Source organism: Nycticebus coucang, chromosome 10 (assembly GCF_027406575.1).
Source record: "Nycticebus coucang isolate mNycCou1 chromosome 10, mNycCou1.pri, whole genome shotgun sequence".
NCBI lineage: Eukaryota > Metazoa > Chordata > Mammalia > Primates > Lorisidae > Nycticebus > Nycticebus coucang.
The window spans coordinates 110,991,131-111,014,927 of NC_069789.1; the positions used below are offsets into that span (position 1 = coordinate 110,991,131).

The window sequence follows — 23,797 nt, forward strand, 5'->3', positions numbered from 1 at the left end:
CTAGGAATGAGTTAATCAAGTGAATTGGCTTCCGCGTCGATAGGGAGCTAGAGGGCTCTTTTGTGAGAAGACCTCACGGGCGTGCCAGCCAATTGACAGCCGAATCTGGTAGCATTAGGGGCGGAGCCACTCGTGGTTGACTCAGGATTGAGACCAGAGGCGGTCGCTGGACTATACCTTGCGCCGAACGTCCGGGATTTTCTTTGATGGAGAGCATCTGAGCCAATCGCCTGTCGCTACAGACCCAAGGGGCGTGCCAATTGGCCTGGGACCAATCTGTGGCCGAGGCAGAGACAACCAGGGAGCATACTCTGGCCAATCGGAAGTGCTAGGAGGCGGGCGTGCCAGTCAGTGAACCGATAGGACGCCATGAATATTTTGCCCAAGAAGAGCTGGCATGTCCGGAACAAGGATAATGTCGCCCGTGTACGCCGTGATGAAGCACGGGCCCGGGAGGAGGAGAAGGAGCGTGAGCGGAGAGTACTGCTCGCTGAGCAAGAGGTAAGTTCAGTGGCGGGCCGGGCGGAGCTCCTGAGGGCAACGAAGCGCGCAGGCGCTGTGGGTAGAAGCCGGAAGTGGAGCCTTGCTCAGGCGCAGTGCGCTCCGTGTGTCCAGGTGCCAGGTGCGAACCTTATTTGGGGGAACATTTGTCTGCTAACCTGTGACAACCTCCACGGAGCCTCCCTTGTCTTTTTCTTTTTCTTGCAGTTTTTGGCCGGGGCTGGGTTTGAACCCGCCATCTTCGGCATATGGGGCCGGCGCCCTACTCCTTTGACCCACAGGCACCTTTTTTTTTTAAAGACCGAGTCTCACTACAGCTCACAGCAACCTCCAGCGCTTGGGTTAGGTGATTCTCTTCCCTCAGCCTCTCGAGTAGCTGGGACTAAACGTGCCCGCCACAACGCCCGGCTAAGAGCCTCCCTTGTCTTGATTTTACCCAGTGATACATTTCAAATGACCAGAGCAGTGTTTGGCACAGAGAAAGAACTTAATAAACGTTCATAAATTAATAAAAACCTTGGGCTGGTTCAAGAACATGATTGCTTTTTAGTTTGCCTGCATAGCCTATTTATTGAGCACCTACTATATACTCACTTCGTGCACAGGGAAATACCTCATAAGGGCCCTTCTTTCTTAGAGGGGCTCTGTCATCTGCATTGCACCGAGAGGAAGGCACAGGGAGGAAATGAGAGTGGGGACCAACCAGGTTCCACATTATCAGGCGAGCCCTTTCCCTGACCCCCAGAAACACACAAACACTGGGAATTTCTAACTTTAAATCCCTTAACTAATCTGATCCTCAACAGCAGCTGAGAGATAGTCCAGGCTTCTAAAATTCACATTTTATCAGTAGAAATTGCTAATTGGCTTGAGGTAGTGACTTAGAGCCATGCATGGAATCCATGTCACTTGGCCTCTATAGCTGTCTTCTGTCACTCGATGCTCGAATCTCCTGGTGTAGACCAGGGATCTCCTCCCAGCCATCCTTGATGACTCATGGTTAACTATTTGAAAGGGAGTTTACAAAACCCATGTGTTCCTTCAGGAGCCCACTCCCATCCCAGGATAGGGGAGGCGACTTGGCTTCCACATTGCCCAGCGCTCCCTTTCTTATAGCCCCAGGCATCATGGACTGCTATTTTCTGTGGTCAGCACCAGATTTACAGTTCCTTGAATTACCTGTAGATTTTGTATGACCTGCCCATAATTTTCTTTCTCTTAGGCCCGCACAGAATTTCTACGGAAGAAAGCTAGACATCAGAACTCACTGCCTGAGCTTGAAGTAGGAGCCCCAAGTTCTGGCCCTGTGAACTTATTTCGGGAGCTTCTGGAGGAAGGGAAAGGGGTGACCAGAGGCAATAAAGAATATGAGGAAGAAAAGCGACAGGAGAAAGTAAGCTGGCGTTATCCACTTCATCAGAAATCATGAATAGAGCTGGAGGGGAGAAAGGGGCACTTTAAAGCCATCCAGGTTTGACTAAGGAGTATAGGGATCTAGAGGATGCTATAGAAAAATATTTAGAACAGCACTGAACACAGCATTCAAGTGTTGGTTACTGCCATCTGGGCACCCACAGGGCTTGGGAATGGATTTGGAGACTTCCATCTATGAGACTGCTTAGGTAAATCTTTCAGGTCTTCCAACTGGAGGGGTCTCCAACTTAATGTCAAACCCTATGAGACTTGAGAAGTGTGAAGGCGTGTAAATCAGATACTGCCATTCACTTGCACTCTGGCATTTCCCATTAAACTCTGAACTTACCACCCCCATGCCATCCTGCTTGGCTTACCATCCATGTCACCACTCCTGCTTGGCTTGCTTACTTCAGGTTTTTCTTTAAGTACCTGTAACTCCACCCTATCCTCTCTCTCCTGTGCTTGCTGTTACAGCACCTGCTATTGTCTCCCCAGGGCAGGACTCATCCTGCACTGGTCTGCCATTGCCCCAGTCCCTGGCATAGTTGGTTCATGACAGGCCTTTGATGCCAGTTTGTTGAATGACTGGTTCAACCCTCCCCAGGGCCAGAGGCTCTCAGGTCAGAGCACCCAAGTTTTGCTGCTGTCACATTGAGAGCTCTCTGAAGAGAGACATGCTTGACACACTGAAGTGATTGTATCCTGTACTTTCTGGCTTCCTCAGGAAAGGCGAGAGAAAGCTCTGGGCATCTTGACATACCTGGGCCAGAGTGCAGCGGAGGCCCAAACACAACCCCCTTGGTACCAGCTCCCCCCAGGACGGGGAGGCCTGTCACCTGGCCCAAGCCCAGATGAGAAGGTCAAGAGTCGCCTGGACCCTCTGCGGGAGATGCAAAAGCATTTAGGGAAGAGAAGGCACAATGGTGAAGGCATTCACAACAGAAACGAAAAGGAGGGGCCTGAGAAACAGCGGCCCAAGGAGTAAGAAAGACCCAGCCCAGAGCAGACCAAGGCTGCCACCCAGTCTGGGCCCTACAGCAGCTCTGGTTGGGACAAGCAGGAACTCAGCCAGGGCCCAAATGGTGGGAAGAGGGTCTGCAGAGAAGAGCCTGTTTCCCTAACACCGTTTGCCTTTTTCATGCTCATCCTCAAGTGTGTAGTGTAGGTGCTAGAGGCAGATGCCTGTGTCCAGGATTCCTCCGTTTTCCTTTCTAATTTGCTGTTGTGTTAAAAGAAATAACCTATTTGAACCAAAGCTCTTTGGGTCTTCAATCCTTTTTTTTTTTTTTTTTTTGAGGCAGAGTTTTAGTATGTCACCCTGGGTAAAGTGCCATGGCGTTAAAGCTCACAGCAACCACCAACTCTTGGGCTAAAGCAATTCTCTTGCCTCAGCCTTCCAAATAGCTGGAACTACAGGCACCTGCTACAACACCCAGCCATTTATTTATTTATTTATTTATTTATTATTTTAGAGACAAGAGTCTCACTTGGTCACCCTCAGTAGAGTGCCAGGGCATCACAGGTCACAGCAACCACCAGCTCTTGGGCTTAGGTGATTCTCTTGCCTCAGACTCGTGAGTAGCTGGAACTACAGGCTCCCACCACAACGCCTGGCTATTTTTTTGTTGCAGTTTGGCTGAGGTTGGGTTTGAACCCACCAACCTTGGTATATGGGGCCAAGTGGCCAGCACCCTACCCACTGAGCTACAGGCACTGCCCAAGGGGTCCTCAAGTTTGTTTGTTTTTTACTTCATTGCCCTCGGTAGAGTGCTGTGGCATCACAGCTCACAGCAACCTTCAGCTCTTGGCCTTAGCCTCCTGAGTAGCTGGGACGACAGGTGCCTGGTTCTTTTTTTGTTGTACTTTGGCTGGGGCCAGGTTTGAACCTGCCACTCTCGGTATATGGGCTGGTGCCCTGATCACTGAGCCAGACACACCACCCGAGTCCTCAAGTTTTAAGAGACTTTTAAGACCAAAGAGTTTGAGGACCACTAGGGTTAGAGAGTAAAAGCAGATTTACATCCCTAGACTATGCTCCTTAGTGTAGAGGGTGTACGCTGATGCCAGCATCCTTTCTTCTACAGAAGGAGAAACCTCAGGCTGCTGCTTTCTTCATCTCTCAGAGCACCTGACTTTAAAGACTAGGACAGACAGAAGCCTATAGAATGGAAGGCCCATGGTGTCCCAGCACCCGATGGCTTCCTTTCAGCAAGCCTTACAAGCTTGGGCTGGGGGTGAATCAGATGCAGCAGGGGGGTCCAGGGGTTGCTCCCTACAGAGGAAAGGCCTCCCAAGAACCACCAGCTCTCTGACCTGATTCCATTCCCCACAGAACCCCATCCCTGGACCAGCTTCGAGCTGAACGTCTTCGGAGGGAAACAGCTGAGAGGGCTCGAGCAGAAGCCCTCTTGGCCCGGGTCCAAGGCCGAGTGCATGAGGGTCAGCTGGAGGAGGAAGAGACAGATGACAGGCGGCGGCGGTATAACTCCCAGTTCAACCCCCAGCTGGCCCGGCGCCCCCGACGATAGGACCACCTTGTTCACTGACTCCTAAGGGGGGTACAGGAGAGGCCACTGCTGCCAGCCGTCATATAAAACTATTTATTCATAAATATTTTCCAAAATGAAAATAGGTTTACCAAAAAATGTCCCTCACTGGGGAGGGGAGGAGGGGGCAGCCCTCGCCCCCTGGCCCCCAGGGTGGGGCTGAGAGGAAGAGAAAGCCTCCTGGCCCCTTCCCTGCTTCCTGGGAGAGGAGGATGCCCCATGGTCTGGAGCCTTCTCCAGTCTTCCAGGGCAGGGCCCTCACCTGGGCAGGGGGATCAGCATGCGGGGGAAGGGGTTGGGTGGAGGGAGGGGCTGGTGTCACTGGAGGTCCCGGTCCTCCAAGTAGCGATACTCAAAGGTGAAGCCTTCCTTCTTCCGCTGGCCCCACTTCTCGTAGTCAAAGTAGATGTAGGTGCCCTGGCCGGGGGAGAAGGCGGTCAGTGAGTGGACGAGGAGGTGGCCTGGGATCTGGGCCGAACCAACAGACAAAGGGGACAGTTCTTAAGGTTGTGGACGTGCCAGGCACTGGGCTGACTGCCCTCCACACACACGGTCTCTCTCCATCCTCACAGCGCTCTTCTCAGGTAGCAGACGCCATCATGCCCACTTTAGAGAGGATGAAATTAGGGACCTGCAGAGATTATGCCCAAGGCCAGGTGCCAGGGCAGGCCCCAGGTATCTGCACAGCACCCCACTGCTTGGTGGCTGCAGCTTTTGAGCATAGGATATTGTCATGCCCATGCCGAACACGGTATGCAGGGCCTAGCATTTAGTCTTCACAAAACCTTGAGGTAGTGGGTACTGTCACCCTCTTCCTAGAGAATGGAACAGGTTCAGAGTCTAAATCCAAGCAGTCTATAGGGACATTTTATTGGTGACAGTAGTGATGTGGAAATTTATGAAAGACTGGGTGCTGACACGTATAATTGAAGGATGATTTGGGACAGGAGAAGTTTGTCTGTTGTTAATGTCTGAGGACATGCAGGGAGAGGAGCTAGGTTCTGAACAAGTCTGAACTGTTTCAAAGAAGGACAGCCTGGGAGAACTGGGTGGGGGTGAGGGAGAGACTGAGTTCTCTGAGAACAAGGCCTTTGTAATGCTTCATCCCATGAGGGGGCCTGGCATCAGGGAAATATTTAGTGGGAAAAAGCCACTGTGGAACACACCAACTGGAAGTAATTTGAAAAAAGAAAACATAAGCCAGTGACGCTTACTTTTCAGCAGGCACCATCACGTACTTACACACCATTAACTCATTTAATCTTCATGACAACTGGATATGGTCCTCTTACCCCCATTTTTACAGATAAGGACACTGACACAAAGAGGTTCAGGTGACTTGCCAGGGTCACCCAGCTACAGCTTGGCTCAAACTCAGGTACGTTGGCTCCAGAATGTAAGAAGTTTCTGGTCAATTATTAGACTACGTGAAGGCCACTTAAAAATCGAGCTTCCCCACTGAGTATATGCCAGGTCCCTTGCCCTGCCAGGTGCTGGGATATGGAGGTGCAGGGCTACCAAGGTCCCTGTGCAGTAGAGCCCACAGGGAGATGAGCCAGCAAGAGAAGATGGCACACCCAAGTGAATACGCTGAGCACCGCAAGGTGGGGGCACCAGACTGCATGGGGCCAGGAAGGCTTCTCTGAGGAAGGGACATTTGGGCTAAAGGAGGACTAGGAGCCAAGTAGAAGATGAGGACCGTGTTCCACACAGTGAATAGCCTAGGACTGAGCTGGCTGGAGGGTGGAGGTGAAGGGGCAGAGGCTGCCTGAATCTCTGGGTCTCTATCCTGACCCAACCAGAGGGGAGGGGTCCCTCACCTGCTCGAACTCATCTGTGATGGTCTTGGGTTCCTCGTGCCTCTGGAACCACATCATGTACTTCGTATGGAATCGCCATGACTGCTTCTTTAGGGCCTTGGCTGCCAGGTACTGTGCCTTAGTGCCCTGGGGGAGTGGAAGGGTGGAGAGGGGCATCAGGGGGCCTCCAAACCAGGTGGGGAACTGAGGGGGACAGGGCAGGGCATCAGGGCTGAACCCGGGCCCCCGCCACAGACCAGTTGGGCTGGATAGTCCACTTGGAGACAGGACTGGGGGGACAGAACATACCAAAGCTGTTCAGAAGGAAAATGAGACAGGAGATAGAAATTGCTTTCAGAGAAGCTTTGAGAAGAGAAACTAATGTGAGGAGAGCTGAGAAAAGAGGCAACTAAGACGACTTCTCAGGTGGGGTATGAAGGTGGAGGTCACTCATGATTCTGGGGTCAGAAGGTTGGCAGCTCCCCAGTGGTCTCCAGGGAGGCCTAAGAATGTGCCCATGGACAGAGGGGGAGCTGAGACTGGAGGAGCCTGGGGAGTGAAGCTGGGGAAGGGGTTGTTGGCCTTGCCAGTGATAATGGAAGTGGCTCTGGGGCTGCCTCCTGGACCAGCCTTGCCCTCAACCTGAGCAGTTCTAATACCTCTGGGCTGGAAATGGGGACAGAGTGTTGGGGTGGGGGTGGGGGGGGCAGGACTGGGGATAGGGAGAGGGTGCGGTCCCAGTGGCCGCAGTGGGACACCCACCTCACCCCTCCAGCCCGAGGGGGGACTGCGGCGGTGGCGGCGAAGCCGGGGGGCCCGAGGCTGCCCCGGGGGCCCTGCTGTACCTCCAGATAGTAGAAGATGAAGAAGAGCGTCTCGGTTGACAGGCGCTGGTAGAACTCCACAGTGTCCGAGTGTGGGGGCGGCATCTGGTGGTGGTAGGGAGGCGTCGGACAAGGGTTCCGGGGCAGGTACTGCCTGTGGGGCAATAGGAGGTCAGCACCAGCTGCCAGCTCCCGCCCTGACCTTGAGAGGGTGCTCAGACCCCCATCCTGCCTCCCATGGGGGCACCCTAGACAGGCCCCGTATTTTATGGGGCCAATACTCTTTACCTATGGTCTTTCAGGACCCAGGAGCCTGACTCTAGCCAGCCTCTGCCCTGAGACTCAGGCATGCTGGCCTACATCCTCCTTTCTGCAGCCCTCACCGTATCCGCTCGGAGTCAGAGGGGTGGGGCATGTGGTGCCAGGCGGCCTCCTCCATGGCCTGCTGGTAGAGCTGCTCCTTGGTGAGGGGTACAGGGCCCAGGGGACACACGCCCAACGACAGCGGTATGTTCACCTCCGACAGCTGCAGAGGCGGCTGGGCCGAGGCTGGAGGTGCTGACGTGCTGCTTAGGATGATGTCTGGGGGAGTGGCAGAGTCCAGTCCTCTTGGTGGTAAAGAAGGGACAGGGCCAGCCCTTCCTCTTCACCCCACCCCTCCCCACCAGCCTAGGATCCTCACCTCGCTCCGTCAGGTGCAGCGTTGGCACAGGATCCTCGATGCCAGAGCTGATGGCTGCCCGCTCTGCCATGGACTTCAGGGAGCTCAGAGGCTCTGGGGCCTGGGGAAGAAATGAAGGGCCTGACCTGAGAGCTGGGGCAGAGAATAGGGCTGAAGTGAACAAGCACAGCCTGACGTAGGCCCAAATGTGCCCGCTCTGCTGGGAGAGCTGTGGAGGATCAGTAACCTCAAGATTTACTCAAGACACACACGCAAAACTATCAGACCCACAAAGAAGAAACAGAAGCATCTGTCAAGAGAGGGATGCTCAGCACATGGGGCTCTCCCAGAGATACTGTGCAGTGATATGGGAAGTGTTCATGACACAGTACAGAGGACAAACTGACCTGCAGGACATGCATAGGGTGCCACTACTTAAGGACACTGTACACTGGAAGAGCACCTCCTCAGCCTCTCCACCACTACCATGTAGCATCTGAAGAAGGCGGGGCTCATGATCAGCTCTCTGCCTCTGATTGGTGTGGAGACTGGGAGCTGCCCCTCTTCAGTTTAGTCCTCTTGTAAGAGAAGCAGGTGGGTCCCAGCCCTACTGCCACAGCCTAATCCTCGGTTACATGGTCAGGGCTGGCTCCTCCATCCACCCTAGCTTGAGGCAGCTGTCCCTAACCCTGGCCCTGTACCCTACTCTCAACAACCCTTGTCGCCAAAGTTCATCTGTCCCTGCTTCCAAATCTCCCCCAACAGATCCCTCCTGTCACCTGACCATGCTCCACATAGCCCAGGCTTGTTCTCTTCTGCCCAGACCTTCACACCACCTCTCTATTCTGTCCTCACCAGCCCTGCATGGCCTTGCCAAGGCCCTTCTCCACTCAAAATCAATCTTGACAGATGCTTCCACTCAAAATCTTGCCAAGGCTTCCCACCACTACCACAGTGATTCATTTTATTCATAAAGGTGAGAGTTGATGTCCAGCCTGGGTAGCTTAGTGTAGCAAGACCCCATCTCTTGGGGTGGGGTGAGGAGGGGAAGGGCTGGGTTGGAGCTTTGGAGGGCAAAGAAGATGGATTGCTTGAGCTTGTGTGTTTGAGACTAGCCTGAGCAGAAGCGAGACCTGGAAAAACTGAAGCAAGAGGATCACTTGAGCACAAGTTGGAGGTTGCTGTGAGCTATTATGCCACAGGACTCTATCCAGGCCAACAGCTTGAGACTCTGTCTCAAAAAAAAAAAAAGAAGAAGACAAAAGCTGCACGCTCCTTGAGAATCTCAAAGCTGCTGTTTCTGCTTTCTGGAAAAATGCATATACCACAAATTTCATACTACTGAAATTTGAAAGCTTCCTCTGGGCCAGAATCTGTTCCAAGAGCTTTATGAACATTATTTAGATTTCCAGTGAACATGACATGGTAGGTATAATCACAATTATTTCCATTTTCCAGAACCAGGCACAGTGGCTCATGCCTGTAATCCCAGCACTCTGAGAGGCTGAAGTGGGTAGATTGCTTGAGGTTAGGAATTGAGACCAGCCTGAGCAAGAGCGAGACCCCATCTCTAAAAAAATAAAAAAATAGGCAGGCATTGTGGCAGGTGCCTATAGTCCCACCCATTCGGAGGCTAAGGGAAGAGAATCATTTGAGCCCAAGAGGTTTAAGTTGCTGTGAGCTATGATGCCACAGCAGTCTACTGAGAGCCACAATATGAGACTCTGTCTCAAAAACAAACAAAACAAAAAAACCCCAATTATTTCCATTTTCCAGATGAAGGAAAGAAGGCACAGAAAGGATAAGGCCAGGACCTGGACAGTGGGGCACTCTCACACTGCAGCCCCATAGAACCTGCCAGCTAAACCCCAGGCTCCTCTGCTGTTTCAGACCTTTGGTGAGCAGAACCCCACTGCTCTGTCCTGCCATACCCGCTGTCACAGCCCTACAGCCAACATCCTGCAGAGTGGACACCTCTCTCCTCCCTCTGCTGAGTGCTGCCCAGCTGCCTGCTTACCCAAGCAGACCAGTGTCCTTCCCAGAGCACCTCTGGCAGCTGCCAGCACTCCACCCCAGGCCTGGCCCTCTAAGAGCCTTCTCAGATCTATCTCCAAAGACAGGCCAGATGCCTCTCTGTGGACCCACAGCTGCCTCCTCCACTGCTGCCCTATCAGAAACTGCTCCCTCCTCCAGGCGGGAAGCTTCTTCAAAGTAGGAACCAGGCTGCATTCAACCAGCATAAAGCCCGGCCCATAGCAGACTTCAACAAGTGTTCTCACGACTTATGAAATGTTTTCTCAGGAAACTGAGGGTAGTGAGTGCCCACATGAAGCAGGAAGCAGCACGGTGCCTTGTGAGGAGAGATGGGGTTAGAGACCCAAGGCCTGGTGGAGAGGAGGAGACAGAAGCCCAGAGAGGACAATGATAACAAAGAGAAAAGGGTAGAACCCCCAAGAAACAGAAGGTATGAGAGCCCTCAGAGACCAAGGTGAGGGCTCAGGTAGTACAGAAAGACCTAGAGAAACAGCAAGTGCCAGAAGAAGACAGAGAGGGTGAGGGGTGGGAGTGGCCAGAGACTGAGAAGAAAGGAGACAGAAACATCTGCAGCAAAGACAGCAGAGCCAGGACAGAGGCTTAGGGCCCACTGGGGACGTATGAGAGCCCACCTTGATCTCCGGGGCTGTGCTGAACTGTGGAGGTCCGTTGAGCAGGGCACCAGCTGCCTTGGACTCACTGAAGCTGGGTGTCGGGGAGCTAGGGGGATTCACAGGCAGTGGCACCAGGAGGCTGGGTCCCCCTGAGTTGTTCCCTGAGCCTGGGGCCACACCCCCTGCCCCTGTTGGGGCTGCCGAGCTGGGTTCCTTCCTGGGGAGAGAGGGGGGAGGGGAGAGGGCTCAGAGGAAGGTCCCTGCAAATGGGATGAGTGAAGGGGGTAGAATCACTAGAAGATGGGACCTGAGAGGGGCAGGCTGAGGGCAGAGAGATGGGAGAGAAGCAGTTCTTTTGGGCAAAGGTAGGACCCAATCTTAGGCTCCTATCAGTAAAGCAAAGCTGTATTAAGTAGAAACAAGATTCCTTTTTTTTTTTTTTTTTTTTAAGAGACAGAGTCTCACTTTATGGCCCTTGGTAGAGTGCCGTGGCATCACACAGCTCACAGCAACCTCCAGCTCCTGGGCTTAAGCGATTCTCTTGCCACAGCCTCCCGAGTAACTGGGACTACAGGTGCCCGCCATAGCACCCGGCTATTTAGAAACAAGATTCTTAAGAGTGGTCCAACAGTAGGGCACAAGGCTAAAAATGGATAAAGAGGGGGTATAACCTTCTGGTAGGAAGTGAATGTCTCAATCACAAAACAGAGTGCACTGGGCAGGTGGAACTGGGCTGGGGACTGGAGGAGCAGGCCTCTTCCTAATCCTACATAGAAGATTAAGCTTTCTGGGGCCATTCTTCCAGGAAACGGGTAGATCCAGTGGAATGGTCTGACCCAAGACTTGGAAGAGCCACTGGAGAGAGGAAGGATTTCAGAATTCACTTTGAAAAGTAGAACCACTGACCCCTCCCCCAGCAGGACTCAGGTGGCCTCAGGCACGTAACAGAAACGTGGAGAATTGGCTGGTAGAGCTCTCAAGAAAAAACCCAATTAGATGAGGATATACTTTAGAACAGGGGTCCTCAAACTTTTTAAACAGGGGGCCAATTCACTGTCCCTCGAGACCATTGGAGGGCCGGACTACAGCCAAAAAAAACAAACAAACAAACAAAAAAAACTATGAACAAATTCCTAGGCACACTGCACATATCTTATTTTGAAGTAGAAAAACAAAACGGGAACAAATATAATCACACCACCGCATGTGGCCCGCGGGGTTTGAGAACCTCTGCTTTAGAACATTCTAAAGGGCAAAGTAGGGAAAGTGACATATGCCATGTCCCAACTGGAAAAGTGGGGACGTAACCCCTAACCAATCAAGAAGACAGCTCACTGGGCATTCCAACCACTAAGGGCAGGGCCCAGGGCCCAGGTCCCATGGCATAGGGCAGTACTTCTCAACCTTTATAATGCTGCAACCCTTTAATGTAGTTCCTGTGGGTCCTGAAAACCGCTGCCATAGGGTGACATGGAGGTACCAGTGCCTCTCTGTGCCAAGTCTGCTGCCCCCAATCCTACCAAAGGCCCAGACACTCACGAGGTGCTGGGAGGTGGGTTGTGGGGGCCAGAGGAGCCCAGAGCCTGGCTGTTGGAGTTGTTGCCCCCACTGCTGTTCAAAGCCACCTCTGCCGGGCTGTCTGCCACAACGGAGCTGTAACCTAAGGGAACAAAGAACGAATGGAAAGAGGCTGCCGGCTGCCACCTAGCCCGACCCACAGCCCTACAGCCTACCCTGCCAGCTCTCCACTTACTGGTGGCGCCATTTTGCTTGCCAGCACCTCCACTGGCACTGCTGTTACTGTTGCTGCTCCCTCCGCCGCCTCCGCCACCTCCACCGCCTCCCCCGCTAGGCTGGACACTAGGGGGCCGGGGCTGGGCGGCGCTGGGCCCACTGGAAGCTGGAGGTGCCACAGCCTGGGCATAAGGGGCGGGGGTGCCCGAGTTGTGGCTGGGAGCTGGACTGGCCTTGGGGCCTAGGGCACTTGGGGGTGCTGTTGGGGCAGGAGCCCCATTGTTGCCAGGGGTGGTGCTCAAGGCAGAGGCAGCAGGCGGGGGGCCGGAGGAGTAGGTGGGCGGCACAGCTGGTGACTGAGAGTGCTGGTTGCTGTGGACAGGCTTGGAGCCATTTTTGGCTGGAGACTGTGGATGGGAGACAGCAAAAGGTCAGCACCCAAGGGGCTGGCTGTCTCCCACCTCCAGGCTCAGGTTCCACTGTCATCCTACCAGCCTCCTCTCTATTCTGTCTCCATTTGCTCTTATCCTCCTGGGGACCCAGTCACTTGACTCACTCTCATGTCTTTAATCACCTGCATGCTTAAAACACTTCTGCCTGGCTTCCCAAGTCCTGCCAGGACACCTGCCCACAGATGGCCCACAGGGATCTGACACACAATGTGAGTGCCACTCAGAGAAGAACCATGTGTTGGACAATAGGGGATCAGTGCCAAACACCAAAGAGCCCTTAATAATTAGCTGGGGGAACCTAACTTCTGAGAGTAGAAGGAAAAACAGCTAGAAATTGGATAGTAATTGTGAATGTCCCTTAATGGGTCACAGAAGCCACCTGGTGAGAGTGGAAGGTGGTATACAGCATGTTTCAGAATTTGTCGCCCAGGGCCCTGCTGACCCTATCAGCCTCTCCCAGGGTAGAAACAACTGCTTAGACACTGCTGCCAGGGAGCAGTATTAGGTAGAGATGGAACTGGGAGGGCCAGGGGAACACATTCCATAGCATCCCTGCTAGAGCCCAGCTGCTGACGGATAACTCAGGCTGCTGCACCTAATGCCCCCTGGATGTTCCCATGGGGACCTTCACTAAAGGTGAAGCACCAAACCAGGGCTGCCCTCTCCCTTATCTACTGGGATCAGTGCTTGCCAGCAGGGGCCTAGGAAGGTGGCTGAGCCAGACCCAGCCCTGAGAGTGCCTACCTCAGCCTCTCTCCTCACCACTGCCTGCCCCTGCCACACCTTGCTGCTCCTGGGTCCCCACACCAGCCCCAACAATGCCCACTCAAGGTCTCGTCCCTGCCAGTTCTACCCTTGCCTAATATTGCTCCCTGGCAGTGGTGTCTCCTACAGTTGCTTCCACCCTGGGAGAGGCTGATAAGGTCAACGAGGCCATAGGTGACAAATTCTGAGACATGCTACATACCACCCTCCACTCTCAGAAACTTGCCATGTACACTCTAGCACAGCAAAGGCACAAGTATTCCCTTCAAAGCTGGTCCATAACTCCTAAGCCCCTCAAGCCCAACAACCTCAGGGTCTGTGCTCACAGACTCCTAGGTCCCACAGATCTGTTTGGCTTCTTCATCTCTCAATACTCCCAAACTTTTTTTTTTTTTTTTTAAGAGACAAGAGTCTCATTTTGTTGCCCTCGGTAGAGTGCCGTGGCGTCACAGCTCACAGCAACCTCCAGCTCTTGGGCTTAGGTGATTCTCATCTCAGCCTCCTGAGTAGCTGGGACTACAGGTGCCCGCCACAATGCCCCGCTATTTTTTTGTTGCAGTTTGGCCAGGGCCAGGTTTGAACCCACCACTCTCGGTATTTCGGGCCGGCGCCCTACTCACTGAGGAGCCACAGGCACCACCCAACATTCCCAAGCTTTCTGTCACTACTTACCCATGCTACCCATCCCACTAGGAAGACTTCAGCCTTCCTCTGCAGCTCAGGCCACATGCCATCCTAAAGCAGCATTTCCTGACTGCCAGGTCAGATGTGTGCCCTGTGCCAGCCCCTTGACCATAACATCAGCCACCTATGTGCTAGTCCTGCCCACCTGTCTTCAGGGAAGCACTGATTTGACCCATTTGTGTAACCGAGCCCAGCATTGTGGCTGGCTCTCAGGCCTCATTAAGCCTTCGGGAACCAAGGATTAAGCAAGTGGCATGCCCATCAACTTCAGGCTCAGACCCACCTGGCTGACTTCACTGTCTGTTGAACGTCCCCTCTTCTTATCATCTTCAGAGTTTTCCTGGGGGGGGGACGAGGGGAGCAGAGTCAGAAAACTGTGTGACTACAGAGAAACAAATCTCTGAACATTTTAAGGGACCTGGGTCCTACAGACTGACCTTGGAGCCCCAGAGCTGTTCAAATGCCTACCCTTAATCTCCTTGGAGAAACACTGGACTCCACATGACCTTGTCTTTTTCTTTTCTTTTTTTTTGAGATAGAGCCTCGAGCTGTTGCCCTGGGTAGAGTGCTCTGGCATCACAGCTCACAGCAACCTCCAACTCTTGGGCTCAAACGATTCTCCTGCCTCTGCCTCCTAAGTAGCTGGGACAATAGGCGCCTGCCACAACGCCCGGCTATTTTTTGGTTGCAGCCATCACTGTTGTTTGGTGGGCCTGGGCTGGATTTGAACCCACCAGCTCAGGTGTATGTGGCTGGCGCCTTAGCCACTTGAGCCACAGGTGCCAAGCCAACACATGACCTTGTCTTCTGGAAGCCAGCATTCACCCTTTAGTCTCTTAGAGATCCAGGAACCTGTTCTCCTCAGGGATTCCAGCCTTGGGACTCCCTGCCTCCTCAGACACCCCATGTACCGGCCCCTCCCACACCTAAAACAGCCAAGGATTTGGGGTCTACCCTATCAGCTCTGTATAACCCTTAAGAACCCAGATGTAGGGTCTTAGCCACCCAACAGCCTGGACCATGGATACTTGGATACCTGCTTCCTCAATTACACTCCCACAGCCACTTCTGAGAGACCCAGGTTCATCTCCTCAACTCCTGCTCTCAGAAACAAGTTATTTGTGCTGTGTGGGCCTCACCGTAGTACAGTTGGCCGGGCTAGGCGGGATGGGAGAGCTGGAGGTGGTCGAGGTGGGCGTGCTGCTGGACTGGTTGAAGATCTCATCCTCCATGTGGCTATGGCTGGGGGGGGAGGTGGCGACCAGCGCCTGTGCTGTGGGGGAAGGGGAGGGGTGTGTTTAGCTGGCTGGAAGGCCCTCTCCTGGCCCTGACCCACTGCACCAGTCAGCCCTGGGGCCTCACGAATGTCCTCGAGGTCCAGGTCGTCATAGAGAAACTCATTCTCCTCAAAGTCAGGGTCCTGGGAGGAGTCAACGTAGTACTCAACGTCATCCTTGATCTTGCGGATGGCGTCAACAAGGATGGAGTCATTGTCCAGCATGCGCAGGATGGTCTCCAACATCCGCACATGGTAGCGGTGCTTCTCTATGTGCCGCTTCAAGCCCTCGATCCGGTCCTGCTTCTGCTGGCGAGCCCAGGGCCAGGCTCAGGGGCTGTTGAGCACCTGCCTGTCCCCTCCTGTCCCCACAGAACCCATCCTTAGTCCCTGACCCCTGTAGAGACCCAGAGGCTCCTCTCCAGCCCCTTCCAAGGTAGGGCAGTGTGAGGTCTGCCTACCTTCTGACCCCAGTGGGGACATCTTAGGGATCCCACTGCTCTTTCAACATACCTTTCTGGCTACAGGAATATATGAAAATCTCTGAAAGATCCAGAAGTTCCTAAAGACCCTCACAACTTGGCTCCTGATAGTACCTCACCAGCAGCTCAAATCTCTCAACTGTGCCCACCCACCAGCTCTTATTGCCTTCTGGGGTACAGACCCCCCCATACCTATCCACGTCTTGCTCCAACAGTAATAACAACAACTCCCGTTTGTGGGGAGCTTGCTTTTAGAATCTTTTTTTTTTTTTTGTAGAGACAGAGTCTCACTTTATGGCCCTCGGTAGAGTGCCGTGGCCTCACACAGCTCACAGCAACCTCCAACTCCTGGGCTTACGCGATTCTCTTGCCTCAGCCTCCCGAGTAGCTGGGACTACAGGCGCCCGCCACAACGCCCGGCTATTTTTTTGTTGTTGCAGTTTTGGCCAGGGCCGGGTTTGAACCCGCCACCCTCGGCATATGGGGCCGGCGCCCTACTCACTGAGCCACAGGCGCCGCCCCTGCTTTTAGAATCTTAATAAGCTCTGTCATCACTAGCTCCCAGCCCCAACACTGTGGGAGCCTAGATTCTTAAGCCTGGCTCCTGCCCTCCTGAGGCCTCAATTCCTAAAACCCACTCTATTTGGGGACCCATCAGAGGTTGAGGCCTAGCCCTGCACACCTCTCACTTTCTGGCCTTACCCCACCCCCAGCTTCCCTGAGGACCTGGCTCTCTTTTCCCATTTCCTGTGCCAACAAGTAGATATACTTTGTATACCTGTGAAGTCATACCCCATCATCCTGGATTTTTGGAATTGGGACCTCAGCATCTAGCTTTGTGCCAGAGCACTCTTTTCCTTCAGGCCAAACTGACCAGCCCTCAGTGTCCTGCCTTGTCCGTACCCACTGGCTCTTCCTGGCCTAGAACCTGGGCCCTCTGGGTGCTATGAGGCCTCCTGCCCTGGGTGTCCTTCAAGTCTCTCACCAAGCTGAAGCTGAGTTCATCTTCCCCAAACTGCTCCTCTTCCCGAAGGGCTGTCTCCACAGATGCCCAGGGCAAGATTCTGTCTTACCTCCCTGTGCCACCCAAGCCAGTGGCGAAGCTCTCTCAACCCTGTCATGCGAATCGCTAACCCCAGCTGCTGGCCCTGACTACGTTAGGAATCCAGACCCTGACTCTCCCAAACCCAAATGACAGGGTCTCGAACTCACCAGTCTGCCCCCACCCCCATCCTGTGGGCTTCGGATCTCCCCACACTCACATCCTTGTCGCCCTTCTTCTTGCGTGTCTGCACCGACAGTGACTCCACTTCACTCTCAAACTGGTCCACCTGCATGTTTAGGGTGTCGATAGTATTCTGGGGAGTGAGAGAGCCCAAGGAAGGCTGTCAGACAGAGTTCCTGTGTGTGCCCAGGGCTCAGGGCCCCCCGAGTTTACCTCCTCTCTCTACCCCAACTCACCGTGAGCCACTGGCCAACCTCTTCCTTTTCCTTCTGGGCAGGGTCAACCTTCTGGGCCAGGCCTAGGCCCTCCTTACTATAAGCTTTGGTCTTGGTCTCTCGTTCCACAACTTTGAAACGTTCCATTTGCTGTAGAGAGTGCAGTTGGCAGGGGGGCTCTCGAAGGTGGGAGAGGAGCTGACTAAGGGCCAACAGGCACTCAACCTGAGCCTCCCCCCACCTTCTCAATTCTGCGTCTACTGCCTCCCCCTCCCATTAGGTGCACAGACCTTACTCCTCTGGGAGACCTACGGTGGTAGTTCCACCTTTGCCCCTTGAGGTCCCAGGAATCTGGCCACTTCCCTGCCTCTCAAGGACCCAGACACCAGCTCTAGGCCCCTACCGTCTCAATAAGCTTGCGGTTGTCAATAAGTTGCCGCTTATCCTTGATCTCGTTGGATGCTACCCATGTCTTGATCTGGTCCCTCAGCCGCTACAAATGGGGAAAACAAGAAAGATGATCTCGGAACCCAGGAACTGAGGTCCCAGCTCTTTCTCCCTGGGACCCAAACAGTCCACTCTCCCAGTTCCCTCCACCTTCAGGACACAGGAGTTCAGACCCCCAGCCCCTCACTTGTAGCTTCTTAATCTCCTTCTTTAGGTCAGCCTCATACTTTTCTTTCTGGTTCGCATTGGCTGCATTGTGGAGCTGAGGGATGGAGAGAATTCACGAGTCAGTGTGTGAGTGGCCAGCCCAATCCACTACTGACTGGAAAAGTAGTGCAGATCCAATTCTCTCTTCCTTGGGACAAGGACTCTGGGACCCCTCCCCTGCCCCCCGTCCATCTCTGAGATGCTTCTCTTAGGTCCTTAGTATGTGGACATGCAGTCCCTCTCTCTGGTCAGTACTCAGAGATCCTGAATCTTTTCTGTGCTCTCCTCCCCAGAGACCCAGATTTTCAGAGCCCCAGCTCCTGTACCTTCTGCCAAATATCTTCAAACTGCTCCACACCCTCAGACACCTTCTTGAGGCAGCGATCAATCTCACCTGGCCAGGGAGGAGAAAGGTTGTTAGAATCCCGCCAAGGCATCAAGTACCACATAGGAGTTCCCAGAAGATAAAGCATGTGGCCACATGTGTAGTGGGCAGTTGGTTTTAGTACCTTGGAGTTTGCGCTTATCCGCCATCTTCCCTGCCCTACAGATGCACTCTCTTCATACTCTCTTGAAGACGGACACTGCTAGGAGAGAATGGAAAGGAATTAACACCTGTTCCCCAGCTGGTCCAACCAGAGACACGGATGTGGTCAGGAACAGCAAAGTATGTGGGACAGTAAAAGGAGGAAGTGTTTACTATCTAATGACAGAGACCAGGCTCAATTCCCCTACGTTCCCTTGGCTGCCCTGTATAGGGCCTAGCTACTGGGGGTTGGGGGAGGGACGACTCTGAAAGTCTTTTGAAACAAGGAAAGGTATATATTTTTTGTGTATGCCTCTAATACAGGAAGTGGAAAATTCCTAAAACATAAGGCACCTTCTCCTCAGATGACACCCAAGAGGATTTTTCAGAGCAGGAAGAAGTCATGCAGCATACAACTGCTGGGACAATTGACTGGCCTTGGAGATCACACTCCACATAGAAGGGCTGGGCACAGAGTTAACTAGGAGAGGTCACCCCTTCGAGAGTCAGGAAAGAAAGAACTGGCACCTCCCAAAGCAGGGCCTAATATGTGTACAAGTGTATGAACTGAGAGGAGAGAAGGGACAGTGGGGGTGGGGAACAAGGAGAGATACCTAAAACCATAAAGAGTGGAACCTACTCACATAAACTATGAAATGCTGAACCTACTCACACCTGCCAAGGAGAAGAGGGCCTTAGACTAACCACCAAGAAATTTATTCCAGAGCAGAATCTTTAAACCAAAAAGAGATAACATTTTCAACCCAAAAAGGCTGATACCAAGAAGAGTTACAGATTTGGGGGCAGAAGGCAGTACCCAAGAGAGAGCTAGGAGAAGTTAGAAATCTTACTAAGTTAAGAGAGTGAAAAAATACCTTAGCTGTGAGGCAGCTGATATACAAACATAAAGGAATCCTATGTCAAATGGATTGGTAACTTACACTCAGGGAAACATACACCCCATCAGGGAAACATACACCCCATCAGAGCAGATGCCCAAAACATACACCCCATCAGAGCAGACACCCAAAACTTAAAAGATAGGGGCATCTTTACCCTAAAGGAAGTTACATCAACCCAGAGGGGACTACAGTCAAAGGGCAGTTACCAAGAGCTTTAGTCTAGGAGGAAGCCACACCTGAGGGCCTGACATCAAGACTGGAAACCCTGGGGAAGAAGGATTACACTAAAAGAACTTCCAAGCCACCAGCAGAGATCCCCCAGGAGATAGGGGCCTATATTGAAAATCATGGCTCCCTAAGATTTGCCCTAGAACAGCCCCACAAAGAGGACTACAAGCTCTAACCCAGAGGAAGTCACACTAAAAGGGTCCTTCCGCACAAAAAAGGGGACCTCTGAGGAACAGCCCTACCCAACAGAATTTGCCATGCCAGGAATGTTCTACACTTGTACTACCTGTTGGCCATTGAATACTTGAAATGTAACAAATAAAACTGAGGCACTGAATTTTTGAATACTTGAAATGTGACAAATAAAACTGAGGCGCATAGTTACTAATCACAACATGCAGTGGCAGCTACCGTACAGGAGAGCGTATCAGTAAGCTGTAGAACAAGAAGCCAGAAAAGGACAGGGCTGGTAACTTAAAACTGGGGAGTTTTCCCCACCCTAAGGGGACCCATTCTGAGCGGTAGTGGGCAGAAGTGCTGGCTTAGACCTCGTTGAGCTTAAATCTCCTTGGTAAAAGGCCCAACCAAAAGAAACAGCAGGACCAGGGTCAGCCTACATGCAATATGTGGGAAATCTCCAAGAAGACAAAGCAACCAGACAAGACTCCGGAGATGGTACCATGTAGGGGACCCAAATTGAGGTGGGGCAGGTAACTTTTATCAGGAAGCTTGTACAGTGCCTAGACAGTAACAATGGTGCAGAGATCCTTTCCAAAGCTATACCTCAGTTCCCCTCAACGTGGGGGAACAGTAATGTTAAATAAGAGTTTATGCTCCCTTTCTCTACCTGGATAGCCCAACAAAGGATCATGGGCAGGTGCCCCAGCCCAGAGGGAGGTAATGTCTCATGGCTTACACTCTGAAACAAAGCACTCAACACCTGAGGGAGATGATTCTCTCCCCAAATCCCCACACTGAAAGAGTTAGGACCCTGGCACAGGGGAGGCAGTAATATCCCCACACAGAGTAGACTGCACTGTGCCAGCAAGAGAAGGAAATCTTTTTTTTTGAGACAGAGTCTCACGTTGTCGCCGTTGGTAGAGGGCTGTGGCATCAGAGCTCACAGCAACCTCAAACTTCTGGGCTCAAGTGATCCTCCTGTCTCAGCCTCCCGAGTAGCTGGGACTACAGGTGCCTGCTACAATGCCCGGCTATATTTTAGAGACAAGGTCTTGCTCTTGCTTGGGTTGGTCTCAAACTGAGCTCAAGCAAACTGCCCATCTTGGTCTCCCAGAGTGCAAGGATTACAGGTGTGAGTCACCATGCCCAGGACGAGAGAAGGAAATCTTGAAGGAGTTGGAAGCAAGGTGCCAGGGGAATGAAAGCCTTGGCCTAGAACTGATGTTTCAGACAGGACAACATCATCAAGTGGGTAACAGCAGAGACCCAGAAAGGATAGTATTAATACCTCATCTGGAGAGGGCTCCTCTGCAGAGAATGGACAAATACTGCAGCCAGGTACTCGGCCTCTAGAGAGGCTGGAATCTTAGCCACACTGGAGACAATTGTCTCCCCAAAGAAGGTTCCTGTACCCCAGCACAGGACCAGAAAGGACATTAGAGCATAGAGTCTTGAAGCAAAGATGCCACCACAGAGCCCATCTGCTCTGAGGAAGAAGGGTGTCCTCCAAGAGCCTCCAAGAGGATGTAATTACAGCAGGACCCCATCTGAGGCTCAGGGGGACTTGCTCTGACACCAAGAGAGCTCAAGCAGTGCTGAGGAATTGGGGACTCTGGCCCCAGAGGAGCCTTATCCAAGAGGATGCTCCATCTGAAAGGAGAGCACATCCACACAAGGAGGGCAGGTAAGGGGCATGAGGAGGTGAGCAGGACACCAGACCCACAGGAGCCAACAAACCTAAAGTGAGCCCCACCCCCCCAAACCTCACCTTAAGGGAGATGGTAGCAAAAAGACTGAGGAGAGCAGAAGGGACAGAAGGCACAAGTCCCGGGGAGGTAACACATGCCGTCACACACCCACAGAGGTCTGAATGTGAAGAGACATCTTTGATCTAGGTGAGCTCCTGCCTTCCCAGCATGAGCTCTAGCTGTGCTGGAGGGTGATCCCCAGGGGGGCCAGAGGGCTGCCAACTCAGTTGCACAGCAGCTTGAGAAGGTGGACGTGGCAGTTCCTGGGGTGGAGGTAGGTGTTCTCCCCACATAGAGGTCCGGTACCAAGGGTGGAGAGCTGGGAACCTCCAGTCTGGAAGGTTACAGCAGAGAATTCTGTAGTGCCAGTGAAGAGGACTACAGCAGGGTCTCCCCTAGGCCTCAGGCAGCCCCACGGTAAGGGACCTTTGCCTTTGTCCCATACAGGGAGAAATCACGGGAGATTAGAAGCTTGAATCAAGGGCACCTGCATCCAAGGAAGTTCCTTAGCCTCATGGCTTGGGACACACAGATCGTGGACACCTCAAATCTGGGGAGCAGGACTGATACCAATATAAGTCAGGTAGGAACCTCATTCCTGGGGGAGGCAACACCAAGGAATTCTCCTCACCCTGAAGACAAAGCACAAGCCCAGAGTGCCCAACCCATACCTCCCAGTACAGTAACTCCAGGTTCAAGAAGCCTTGTCCTCCTACCAGGCACCAGCAGGGAGAGGGTGGGAGGTGTGAACCCCTGTTCTACAACTGCTTCCACCCAGTAGATTTTGTTAGAGATGTTGAGAGGACACATCCACAGCAGAGTTCTTACCAAGGGGGTGGGTTCTTGGCCCCTGGAGGGATGATGCCCCAAAGAAGTCTCACTCAGAGACAGAGAACAGAAAGCCTTTGTGGTGAGAGGTATGGAGGAAAGTGTGAAAAAGCCCTTACCAAAAGGGCAGGACAGTTATGGGGGGGGGGGGGGCGGCGGGAGAGACAACCTTATACCAAAAGGCAGGCTACTTAGAAAAGGGGGACTTGCGCTGTCCACAGTAGGCTCATGAGTGACACCGGGAGAGCAAGGCTTTAACTGGTACCCAGAAGAACTCACAGCGCCGCTGCGAGGCCTGAACCCAGGGACACAAGAGAGCGTGGACGGGCAATGCACATCCATGAAGCCCGAGGCAGTTGCCGCGACAGAAGGGCCAGCAGAGGGAGGGGCGCAGGCCGGACATGGGCAGTGCCCGGGACAGTCCTGAATCCTGGCCGGGAGGAACCCCCAGGAAGGCTCCTCGAGCTCAGGGCTGCAGAGCTCAAGCTGTCTGTAAGACTGTTCCCCGAGTGAGAAAGGGAAGCGCCGCACACTCCAGAGGCATAAACTTTGCGTAGGCTCCAACTCGCAGAGCTGGCATTTTCGTTCTTGGGGAGTTTGCACTACACTCGGTCTCCGAAACAAACCCCAGGGAGACACGGAGAACGCTGGAGGCTGGCATCCAGGGAAGAGATGGCACCGACGGGGAGGAGGATGCGGACCGGGCGCCCCAGGAGAGCAACTCTCCCGCCCCCGGCAGGGCCCTCGTCCCGCGGGAGAACTCGCACCCTGACACTGTCGTGCAGGGGCCAGACAGGGCACGGAGGAGGCAGACACCTGGGGCCAGGGAGGGCGGGCACTTGGGACCAGTGGCGCCTCCATCCTTCCAGCCGGGGACCAGGGCCGGTGCGGAGGGGTGGGCACCCGGCATTCGGGGTTCGCGCCCTCAAGCCCCGACGCCGGGGCCCGACGCGATGCCACGCGGGGAGACAGAGGCGGGCGGGGCAGGGGGTCCGAGCCGCGGGAGGACCCCCCAGGGCGGCGCCAAGGGGCGTGGAGAAGGAGAAGGGGGAGAGGAAGGGCGGGGGAGGGGCCGCACCCCGCGCTGCAGAGGCGGGGGCGGGCGAAAGGAGCCCGTGTCGCGATAGACAGCAAAGTCGCCGAGGCGGGAGGCGGCGGGGAGGGCGGCCGACGGCGCCGGGGGAGAGGAGGGGAAGGGGTCCGGCCCAGTCGAGCCTGACGCTCTCACCACAGGAGCTGGCGCCGCCGCTGAGGAGCGTATCGCGACAGGCGGGGGAGGCGAGCGCCCGCCGCCTTTTTCTCGCGCCCCGGGCCCGGGCGCTATCGCGATAGCGGCGCGAAGCGGAAGTAGGGTAGGGGGAGTGGGCCCGGGGTTGTTCTGACGACCGGGGTCGGGGCTCAAGGGAGGCCGCGGCGTCTGCCGATGGCTCCGCGGAAGCTGACCGGGCCCGGTCCAAGATGGCGGCGACGGAGGAAGCCTCCCCTCCTCTCTTCTCGTCTCTG

General features: G+C 53.9%; 2 protein-coding genes across 13 annotated transcripts; one reads left to right on the plus strand and one right to left on the minus strand.

The window, feature by feature from the left end:
* The first annotated feature begins 109 nt into the window (after positions 1–109).
* LENG1 (leukocyte receptor cluster member 1) lies at positions 110–4,546 on the plus strand. The gene is made up of 4 exons (XM_053604483.1): positions 110–501; positions 1,724–1,894; positions 2,642–2,898; positions 4,250–4,546. Exons 1-4 carry the CDS (start codon positions 370–372, stop codon positions 4,443–4,445), a joined length of 756 nt encoding a protein of 251 aa, XP_053460458.1. The 5' UTR covers positions 110–369; the 3' UTR covers positions 4,446–4,546.
* CNOT3 (CCR4-NOT transcription complex subunit 3) lies at positions 4,504–23,797 on the minus strand. Of its 12 annotated transcripts, none has more exons than XM_053604451.1 (18): positions 23,523–23,797; positions 18,392–18,466; positions 18,209–18,276; positions 17,863–17,937; positions 17,632–17,721; positions 17,250–17,378; positions 17,051–17,146; positions 15,393–15,615; positions 15,170–15,303; positions 14,314–14,370; positions 12,149–12,536; positions 11,935–12,055; positions 10,414–10,612; positions 7,769–7,868; positions 7,470–7,668; positions 7,108–7,240; positions 6,284–6,409; positions 4,504–4,931 (listed from the first exon to the last, which is right to left on the minus strand). In XM_053604451.1, exons 2-18 carry the CDS (start codon positions 18,414–18,416, stop codon positions 4,782–4,784), a joined length of 2,313 nt encoding a protein of 770 aa, XP_053460426.1. In that variant the 5' UTR covers positions 18,417–18,466; positions 23,523–23,797; the 3' UTR covers positions 4,504–4,781. The 12 variants fall into 12 exon arrangements, 8 of the variants coding, with proteins under 8 accessions (XP_053460426.1, XP_053460431.1, XP_053460427.1 ...); XM_053604456.1 differs by having other exon boundaries at positions 4,504–4,880; positions 15,393–15,612; positions 23,523–23,775; XM_053604452.1 differs by having other exon boundaries at positions 15,393–15,612; positions 23,523–23,775.

Bases quoted from the DNA above. Each gene is read 5' to 3' on its own strand.
- LENG1 (XM_053604483.1), top strand. From the start codon at position 370: ATGAATATTTTGCCCAAGAAGAGCTGGCATGTCCGGAACAAGGATAAT. The intron at 1,895-2,641 runs GTAAGCTGGCGT...TGGCTTCCTCAG, and splicing joins AAGAAAAGCGACAGGAGAAA to GAAAGGCGAGAGAAAGCTCT. The intron at 2,899-4,249 runs GTAAGAAAGACC...CATTCCCCACAG, and splicing joins GAGAAACAGCGGCCCAAGGA to AACCCCATCCCTGGACCAGC.
- CNOT3 (XM_053604451.1), bottom strand. From the start codon at position 18,416: ATGGCGGATAAGCGCAAACTCCAAG. The intron at 14,371-15,169 runs GTGAGGCCCACA...TCCCCCCCCCAG, and splicing joins GCCCGGCCAACTGTACTACG to GAAAACTCTGAAGATGATAA. The intron at 12,537-14,313 runs GTGGGTCTGAGC...TCCCATCCACAG, and splicing joins CAGACAGTGAAGTCAGCCAG to TCTCCAGCCAAAAATGGCTC.